We start from the raw sequence: 10,658 nt of genomic DNA, 5'->3' as shown, positions 1-10,658 counted from the left end.
AATGCTGTTGAAGGGACACATCTTGACTAAGCTTTGTATTTTGGGGGAGGAGCTAAGTTCAGTCTTGGCTGTCAGTGGCTTTAGCTATGAGAGTCTTGCATCTGAGTGCATCAATATCCATCCATCCATCCATCATCTACCGCTTATCCGGGGCCGGGTCGCGGGGGCAAGAGCTTTAGCAGGGAAGCCCAGACTTCCCTCTCCCTAGCTACTTCTTCCAGCTCTCCCCGGGGGATCCCGAGTCGTTCCCAGGCCAGCTGGGTGACGTAGTCTCTCAGGCGTGTCCTGGGTCTTCCTCGGGGTCTCCTCCCGGTGGGACATGCCCGGAACACCTCACCAGGGAGGCGTTCAGGAGGCATCCGAATCAGATGCCCAAGCCACCTCATCTGGCTCCTCTCGATGTGGAGGAGAAGCGGCTCGACTCTGAGCCCCTCCCGGATGACCGACCTTCTCACCTTATCTCTAAGGGAGAGCCCGGACACTCTGCGGAGAAAACTCATTTCGGCCGCTTGTATCCGGGATCTCGTTCTTTCGGTCCCGACCCATAGCTCGTGACCATAGATGAGGGTTGGGACGTAGATCGACCGGTAAATTGAGAGCTTCGCCCTTTGGCTCAGCTCCTTCTTCACCACGACAGACCGATACAACGTCCGCATCACAGCAGACGCTGCACCGAGCCGCCTGTCGATCTCCCGCTCCCTCCTGCCCCCACTCGTGAACAAGACCCCAAGATACTTGAACTCCTCCACTTGGGGCAAGATCTCCTCCTCGACCCGGAGGGGGCACTCCACCCTTTTCCGACTGAGGACCATGGTTTATATATTTTTAAATCTAGTTTTATTTTTAAAGGTGACCTAAGATGAGTTTGAAAGCATAACCTCTTTTAGGATCATAATTGGAGTCATATTTGTGGGTAAAACTATGACTACGCTGTTATTAGATGGAGCTATGGCTATATCACAGTTCCTTGGCAACATGATAACAAGAGATGGTGCCAAAGCAGTAATTTTAGACATACCTTTGGCATGGTTACAAAAAAATAAAATCGAATAGCTGAGTTTTTCGACCAATAATGAAGGACAGTTTCGTCCAGTCCAGTGGTTAGCACGTCGGCTTCCCAGTGCAGAGGTACCGGGTTCGATTCCAGCTCCGGCCTCCCTGTGTGGAGTTTGCATGTTCTCCCCGGGCCTGCGTGTGTTTTCTTCGGGTGCTCCGGTTTCCTCCCACATTCCAAAAAATATGCATGGCAGGCTGATTGAACACTCCAAGTTGTCCCAAGGTCTGAGTGTGAGCGTGGATGGTTGTTCGTCTATGTGTGCCCTGCGATTGGCTGGCAACCGATTCAGGGTGTCCCCCCCTACTGCCCGGAGACGGCTGGGATGGGCTCCAGCACCCCCCGCGACCCTAGTGAGGATCAAGCGGTATGGAAGATGAATGAATGAATGAATGAATGAAGGTTTAAAAAAATGCGCAAATAGGTGAGTTGGGGTCACTCGTGGTGCATTCTCGGACTTGGAGGCAGCTTGAGTTCAGTTCCCACTCCGAGACAGACCGAATGTGCACATGAATCGTTGACCGTCTCCATTATCTGTTATCCAACAGACTAGCAACCAGTCCAGGGTGTGGTCTGCCTTTTGGCCAAAGTCAGCTGATATCGGCTCCAGGGTCACGCAATCCTGAACAAGGTTGTTGATTGGTGTGCTCATCGCATCTATGCTTGTTACCATTACCCAAAAACTGCTTTGCATTTAAAAATAAGATTTTAAAATGACCCCCAACTTTTCAACAGTATTTGTATATGCAAATAGAGACAAACAGAGGCAGCAGTCATGTTGTGAAGGTTTTTTTTCCCCCATGAAGAGCAGCCGTAAACACACAGTTGGAACACGGTGTGACTCACAGGCCCAAAAGAAAAAAAAAACAAAAAGAGATCCACGGGTGGGAGGCACATATGCTGAGGGGGTGGGCAAACAAAAGCATTGCTTGGTACTAGGCTGACACCTGTTGGACAACACGCTGGGCCCAAATTGGAGTTTGTCACAACAAAATCAAGGCAGTCACGAGAGTGTTACATCTGTGCACTAGTAAGTGGAGCTTTCTAAGGAGAAAAAGGACCTATTATCTATGATCATGCCAAAATATATATTACTATGGTAAATAAATAAAATATATGAAGTTAGCCATCCATTTTCTGAACCGCTTAATCCTCACTAGGGTCGCGGGGGGTGCTGGAGCCTATCCCAGCCGTCTTCGGGCAGTAGGCGGGTGACACCCTGGATCAGTTGCCAGCCAATCGCAGGGCACACAGAGACGAACAACCATCCACGGCTCACATTCACACATAGGGACAATTTAGAGCGCCCAATCAGCCTACCATGCATGTTTTTGGAATGTGGGAGGAAACAGGAGCACCCGGAGAAAACCCATGCAGGCCCGGGGAGAACATGCAAACTCCACACAGGGAGGTCGGAGCTGGAATCGAACCCGGCACCTCTGCACTATGAAGCCGACGTGCTAACCACTGGACTACCGGGCCAGTTATATGAAGTTAAATTAATGAATATGTTTAAAGAAATGGGAAACTTACTTGAATCATATTACATGGTCAAGCCAGTTATGTTGGAAGTCAATTTCAAAACTGCCCCAAAAATATTCAGTTCCGTCATAAGTTGTTATGCTATGTTATTACACGTTTACGTGTGCATATTACTTCATGGATATCTTTTATTGATGTGTATGTATAACACACACACGTATACATACACAGTATAATATAATTTTAATTTATAGAATTATCTATCTATCTATCTATCTATATATATATATATATAATTTATAGATTTATATATCTATCTATATCTATCTATATATATATCTATATCTCTCTCTCTATATATATATATATATAGATATAGATATATATTAAAATTTTAAAAGTACCTGTATGGATAAAAGAGAAGTGAAGTAACGAGAGCAGAAGTGAGGTTATGGCAATAAAAACGGCGAATAACATTTTAATCAACACTGAAACAGATTTGTAACCATCGAGGCATACACAGATGATTATTTATGACACACCCAAATCACATATGTACATATGACAGTATTTACACACAGTGTCTCCTTGAAGGACAAATAACAAAAATACTTTGTTCATTTTCACCAGTCTGCATTTTCATTCTTTTTCTGAAGGGAAAACAGAGAGGAAACATTGTGCTATTTACAAAAGGACAACAACGCAAGCATGCGCGCGCATGCACGCGCACACACATGTTAAATAATGCTGGTCACTATAATACAGCATCAATGGTGATAATGACAATATTAAAGATTCATCTTTTTATCACCCTCCAAAGAGCACTTTCACTTTCTTTTTCACATCTTGCACTCAGAAAATGTGGAGCTGTACAATCGAGAAAATCACTTTTTCAAAACAGAGACTAAATCACAATAGAGGAAGAAAAAAAATAACAATTTCCACATGACCTGACGAGAATTGTCCCTCAAATCAAAGCAGCATCTTTTTATTTATTATGATTTACTATCAAGCGAGATGTTTACGTTATACAAACCTTATTCCAATGAAATTGGGACGTTGTAAATAAATAAAAGCAGAAGTCAATGTTTTGCAAATCATGTTCAACCTACCGGTATATTTAATTGGATATAATACAACAATATATTTAATGTTCAAAGTGATCAACCGGTTTTGTTTTTACACAAATAATCATGACTTTAGAATTCATGGCTGCAAAACGTTCCACAAAAAAAAAAAAAAAAAGGAATGCCCATCACCTCTTTGTTAACAACTGAGTGAGAAAATCGTCAAACTGCAAAGTCCAATTGTAAGGAATTTAGGGATTTCGTGTTGTTTTTTTTTCTCTTTCTTTCTTCTTTCTACATACATTCTTGCTGCTGGAGGCTGTAAATTTCCCCAGTGTGGGACGAATAAAGGATATCTTATCTTATCTTATCTTATCTTATCTACGGTCCCTAATATCATCAAAAGGTTCAAAGAATCTGAAGAAATCAAATACACTTAAGCGACAAGGTCGAGAACTATAACACTGAATGGTTGTGACCTCTGACCTCCCTCAGTGTGATTGTGAGCGCGAATAGTTGTTTTGTGTCCTCCGATTGGCTGGCGACCAGTTCAGGGTGTACCCCGCCTGCTTTAAGGAGGCAACCGGGAGAGGCTCCAGCATGCCCGCGGCTCTTGTGAGGATAAGCGGATTACGGCCTCGGATGTCCTCTGATTACAGCCAAATAAAATTCAAAGTTAATGATTATTTACTAAAAGCAATGAAGTTTGTCAGTTTGAACATTATATATCTTGTATTTGGAAAGCATTCACTTCCATATAGGTTGAACCTGATTTGCACGGCGTTGCATTTTGTTTTTATTTATGTTTAGCACAAACTTCATGGAACAAGTTTTGTGCAAAAATAGAACGCATATCTTCACCTAGATAAGACGGGCATTTGTCATAAATAATAAGCACAAATAATTCTATAAAAAAACTACATTAAAAAAACACACACATATTAATTGTACTGCTGCTGAATGTTGCATGAGCTTATTTCACTGAGTTGGTTTTGCTCTGAAGATAAAAAATGTCACAGGTGTCCGGGGGCCAACAAGAACGGAATGTTGCGACACAGAAATGGCTTGAAATGATGATTTCAGTGAACTACCCTGAGAACATGACAGCAGTACATCAACAACAACAAAAAACAAGAAAAAAAAATAAGACAAAAAAAAAATCAAATCATGAGTGCTTCTGGAATGGAGAACTGAAAAAAGTGCATAGAATCATTGTGAAAAGATGAGTTGCGATACTCATTTTGACCGGCAGACGGCGCTCAACCCACACACTCTTCAATGTGTCATCATACAGATACCAGATAACAGAATCAACACGGAGAATTTACAAACGACAAATCGTCTCAAGTAGGTGATTTTAAAAGGGAGAGGAAATAAATATCGTTCTGTTAGGAAAATATTTTCAAGAGTTTCAGCGGGGGGACGGAAGGGGGAGAAAAATATTAATGTGTATTAAGGACACAATGAAAGGAAAAAAATATATGTACTTGGAGATTAAAGGAGGAAATATACCCCCTCCATCCCTTAAGAAATGTAATTACAAGAGAATAAGTCTTCAGTTTATTCTTTAATTAACTGTCATTATAAGAGAATTAATATTGTATAACGGTGTTTTGCTTATTTTTTTTTTCAAGAAAAAAACAATCAGAATTTTTTTTTGTTCCACAAAAAAAGTTGTATTTGTTCAAGTATACAGTTATGTCAATATCACATGAATATAATTTTGGAGTAAAATCATATATTCAAGATGGGGAAAAAAAACAACATGAGGGGGAAAAAGTTGGATTGTTTCAAGAATTTTTGCCCCTGACAAAGTGAGAATAAAGCGTACGGTACGTATGGTTTCAAAAATTTTTTGTCGCACTGCAAATCAGTTATATGATGAGAAGAGTTGTCTGTTTTCAAGAATAAAATTGGACTTTGTCCCCTTAGGCCCCGCCCCCTGCAAAATAAATGTTGAACAATATTATTACAGGTATTCTCCTCATGTCTTCTTTTGTATTTAACAGGGGTGTGGCCTTTGTAAATTAGGCTCCTCCCCTCACTTCAACATAGTTCCTTGGCACAAGGATGCCACAAAACATATCAATACAAATATTTGATATAATGCATCCATCTATAATCTGGACAGGGGAAAAAAATAAATAGCTGAGTGTGTCAACAACGAATGGGATAGGTTAAAAATAAAGAAATAAATGGAACAGCATCTCTTTTCTTGAAAAAATATGACTTTTCCCCCCCTGATGGCATGCCGTTTTGTTTTGTTGTTTTCTGGGTGTCCCAAACAGTCCTTGGTACTAAATGCAACAAAACAAAAGCAAACATTTCACAGACAATGTTTTGACTCCTGTCCCACATGACAGCACGAGGGAGGGACAACTCACGATAAGACGATTCGATCAGTGTCAATTTACAACTTGGTCCACTTGGTAACTGATTGTCTCCAGTGTCTTTTTTTTTTTTTTTTTTGGATGGGCCAGTCTCATACCTCTGTCGTCGTCATCGCTGCATGTCTCTGACTTCCTGTTCACACGATGGAGTCCCAGTCGAAGTCGTCCTGGATGTCGTCGGTAGCCAGCATGCGTCTTACCTGGAAGTGTCCCGGAGGCAACATGTGCTGCCGCCGTTGCTGCTGCTGCTGGCTGTGATGGCCTGGACACGAGGCAGAGGCACAGATGTGAGTCATTTCCCATTTAAAACTGAGCAGCAATTGTCTTGAAAAATTACAAGTGATCATTCATTCATTCATTCATCTTCCGAGCCGCTTGATCCTCACTAGGGTCGCGGGGGGTGCTGGAGCCTATCCCAGCTGTCTTCGGGCAGTAGGCGGGGGACACCCTGAATCGGTTGCCAGCCAATCGCAGGGCACACATAGATGAACAACCATTTGCACTCACACTCACACATAGGGACAATTTAGAGTGTTCAATCAGCCTGCCACGCATGTTTTTGGAATGCGGGAGGAAACCGGAGCACCCGGAGAAAACCCACGCAGGCCCGCGGAGAACATGCAAACTTCGGGCAGTAGATGGGGAACACCCTAAAACAGTTGCCAGCCAATCACAAGGTACACAGAGACGAACAACCATCCACGCTCACACTCACACCTCGGGACAATTTTGAGTGTTCAATCAGCCTGCCACGCATGTTTTTGGAATGTGGGAGGAAACCGGAGCACCCGGAGAAAACCCACGCAGGCCCAGGGAGAACATGCAAACTCCACACAGGGAGGCCGGAGCTGGAATCGAACCCGGTACCTCTGCACTGTGAAGCCGACGTGCTAACCACTGGACTACCGGGCCGCCTACAAGTGATCAATATATATTTTTTTTTTAAATAACAATGCCACCACAGTTTGTAGTTGTGTATCTTTTTTAAAATTGTTTTAACAATTTCACACATTCTAAAATACCAAAATATATTTTCTCTATCCAATTGGCAGGGGTAGGGGGGCTGTATTACAATATCAATTACAATATTACTCAACCATATTATGTTAATGCTTAATGGCCCGGATGAAAGAATAGAACAGGTTCTATGTGACCCCTGGGCAATACTTTCCCGACCCCTTTTTTTTAATAGTTAGTCACCATTTGCTGAATTGAAGCATGAAGGCCGACACATACCTGGTAAGAGTGTGATGGAGGAGTCCACCGTCATGGTGGGAGCTGTGCTGCTAATGGGGGGCATGTGGGGGTATCCAGGTGGGCCCATCAGAGATGGAACGTTCTGTCTGGAGTCCATGTACATGTTCCCTGTGGGAGAATGTCGAAAAAAAAAGGGCCAATGTCGAACACTTACTGGGCATTAGTAGACACAGAGGTGTTGTCTTTTGTTGTCTGAAGGATTTGGCGGCTATAAATTCCAAGCAGTCAACACTGACTAACGGCCACCACTCCCCTGGTGAATGTGTAACACGGGTAACAATGGCACAGCAAGACGGCAAAGCGTAATTTAGCTTCGTGGCCTCAACTCCTGTGAGCATCGTAAAACGGCATCCTGCCTTCTCGTCCGTTGTCACACGTGGAAGAGCAGCGATGTAATTAAGCTTGCTCGAGGCACGCTTTTCCCTTTTCAACTCCCTTCTCGATGCAATACTCGACAACAGTACGTCTCTCGTTCGAGTAACTGTATCCCACAACGAAATACGGTACATACATGCAGTAAGTACGATTAAGAGTTGCTGTCCACCGGAGATGGTCATAGTTTGCTTTTGAATAAACCACAAAAAAAACAACTAAGCTAGTACAAAGCATTTTTGAATCAATTAAAAAAGTGGTCAAATCAACTCTAAAAGCAAATTCAAACTAACTGAATAAAAAACAGGGCGGCCCGGTAGTCCAGTGGTTAGCACGTCGGCTTCACAGTGTAGAGGTACCGGGTTCGATTCCAGCTCCGGCCTCCCTGTGTGGAGTTTGCATGTTCTCCCCGGGCCTGCGTGGGTTTTCTCCGGGTGCTCCGGTTTCCTCCCACATTCCAAAAACATGCGTGGCAGGCTGATTGAACACTCTAAATTGTCTCTATGTGTGAGTGTGAGTGCGAATGGTTGTTCGTTTCTGTGTGCCCTGCGATTGGCTGGCAACCGGTTCAGGGTGGCCCCCGCCTACTGCCCAAAGACAGCTGCGATAGGCTCCAGCACCCCCTGCTACCCTAGTGAGGACTAAGCGGCTTGGAAGATGAATGAATGAATGAATAAAAAACAAAGTAGAAAAAAAAGCAACGAATGAAAAATCCAAACCTATTGTCAATATGGCACAGGTGCGTTTTAAAACAGAGTGAATGATCTATTCAATCATTCGCTTGTCTTCATTTGGGCCATGGGTGAGATTTAGTCCACCCCCCTTGTTGAGTGTTGGGCGAGAGACACGGCACACACTGGACTGGGCACCTAACAAGCATTCACACGCCATTGGACAATTTTGAGTCCTCACCTGTGTGAAAGTCAATGAGAGGGACCCAAGTACAAGAATGAGATTAAAGTGAGACGAGATAAAGAAGGTGGAGGATTTCCAGTACTTGGGGTCAACTGTCCAGAGCAATGAAGAATGTGGAAAAGAGGTAAAGAAGCGTACACGGGTATGCTGGAACGGCTGGAGAAAAGTGTCAGGTGTGATGGGCGACAGAAGACTGACCCGTTCGAAGGAGTTGAGCGTGTTGATTGTGCTGGCTGGCCTTGGGTTGCATGGCGCCGTGCGGCTGAGCTGGGTGCTGCGGCGCCCTGGGCGCCGCCGGGTGTGCGACCTGAGGTTGGGAGAGGGCGGCGCCCCGTGCGGGGTTGACGCACGTGGCCGTGAAGAACTGGTTGACGGACGAACACAGGTCAGCTATCTGAGAGGCATCCAGGGACCAGTTGTTAAGATCGGCTTGACGCATGCTCTCCTTCAGGCCTGCCTCAGACGGACAAAAGAGGGAGAGAAGGAGAGGTTCGAATCTCACTTTCGTCCTTCCCGTGTAGAATTTGCATGTTCTCCCAGTTCTTGCCAGCCAATCGCAGGGCAGACATCGACGAACAACCGTTCACATTGTCAATCACACCTCGGGACAGTTTAGAACAGTGGTCCCCAACGTTTTTTTGTGTCACGGACCAGTTGAGACAGGTCCATGCTGTTCTTGGACCGGCAAACCTTTTTTCATTGCCACTTTTAAAGCACTGCTACTGACAACAAAATATAATTATAGTAAAGTAATTCAACTTTTCAAGACCATTCATTTCAAACAGTGTGATTCTACTGTACATCAAATGTAAAGTAAAATAAAATAGCACAGTAGACTATTAAGAAATGGACCAATCAGGAATAATAAAATACGCCTAAACAATCATGTTTTAAGTTACGATCCTACATAGGACGTTAGCATCTATGCTACTTGCAAATATCCATCCATCCATCCGTTTTCCGAACCGCTAGAGCCTCACTAGGGTTGCGGGGGATGCTGGAGCCTATCCCAGCTGTCTTTGGGCGGTAGGCGGGGGCCACCCTGAACCGGTTGCCAGCCAATCGCAGGGCACAGAGAGACAAACAACCATCCACGCTCACATTCACACCTAGGGACAATTTTAGAGTGTTCAATCAGCCTGCCACGCATGTTTTTGGAATGTGGGAGGAAACCGGAGCACCCGGAGAAAACCCACGCAGGCCCGGGGAGAACATGCAAACTCCACACAGGGGGGCCGGAGCTGGAATCGAACCCGGTACCTCTGCACTGTGAAGTCGACGTGCTAACCACTGGACTACCGGGCCGCCCACTTGCAAATATGACTGATCCAAAGATGACACAATTGATTGTGACTTTTAACTAGTGGCTGCCGGCTGGATATTAGCGACTAAACTGCTAATGTTTACTTGTTGTCGCTCTGGAAATACCGCAAGGGGAGGAACTCGATCAATTCAAAGTTCAGTTCCATGTAGGCTTGCCGGATGGCGGGAAGGTTGTGTGAGTGGGTTTAAGTGCAACGGGGGGGGCGATGATGGAGGGAGGCTGCATGGGTGTTATGGGACCAGCTGTCATCATCCAATCATGCCGGCTTTGTGCACTGACCAGGATAAGAGGCTGTTACTCAGACGACCCTAATTAGATTAGTTAGATCCCACAAAAGAGAGAGCGAAAGAGAAGTGGAATTAGTGTGTGTGTGTGTGTGTGTGTGTGTGTGTGTGTGTGTGTGTGTGTGTGTGTGTGTCATGAGGTAGCAACCTCTTAGACGCAGGCTAATAACCTTGATTAGGCCAGCGCCATTACATTGTTATAATATTGTGCCTCAAGAGCCAAACTATGAGGAAACACCATAAAAGTATAATCACAATAACGAATGAGATTCATAAGAAGTTGCTCCATTCTAAATGCGGATGCAGTCAGTGACTATTGTTGTCAAGGTGAACTCACCAAAAGTAGGATATATCATTTGGAGATGAAGCAAAATTTCAGGGAAAATATTCATCATGAGTCAGCAAAACATTTGGAGCTCAAGTTTGGAGCTCGTGCTGAGAGAGGTCATCGCGTATACTGTGGGAATTTATCCAATGTCACTTATTTGGATTAAAAAATTATATGTGACTTGG

At 44.3% G+C, this 10,658-nt stretch overlaps 1 protein-coding gene across 1 annotated transcript in view; it reads right to left on the bottom strand.

The window, feature by feature from the left end:
* Positions 1-2,980: 2,980 nt before the first annotated feature.
* LOC127596535 (forkhead box protein J3-like) overlaps positions 2,981-10,658 on the bottom strand; it is a 66,523-nt gene continuing 58,845 nt past the window's right edge. The window contains exons 10-12 of the mRNA XM_052059219.1: positions 8,736-8,990; positions 7,230-7,358; positions 2,981-6,255 (exon numbers count right to left, since the gene is read on the bottom strand). Of these exons, the coding sequence (XP_051915179.1) occupies positions 6,131-6,255; positions 7,230-7,358; positions 8,736-8,990 (509 nt within the window). The 3' untranslated portion in view covers positions 2,981-6,130. The remainder of the gene's footprint in view (positions 6,256-7,229; positions 7,359-8,735; positions 8,991-10,658) is intronic.

This window comes from Hippocampus zosterae, chromosome 2, assembly GCF_025434085.1.
Source record: "Hippocampus zosterae strain Florida chromosome 2, ASM2543408v3, whole genome shotgun sequence".
Classification (NCBI taxonomy): Eukaryota; Metazoa; Chordata; class Actinopteri; order Syngnathiformes; family Syngnathidae; genus Hippocampus; species Hippocampus zosterae.
The sequence above is the reverse complement of the archived record's forward strand: the minus strand, read 5'-3'. Positions and strand labels throughout refer to the sequence as shown.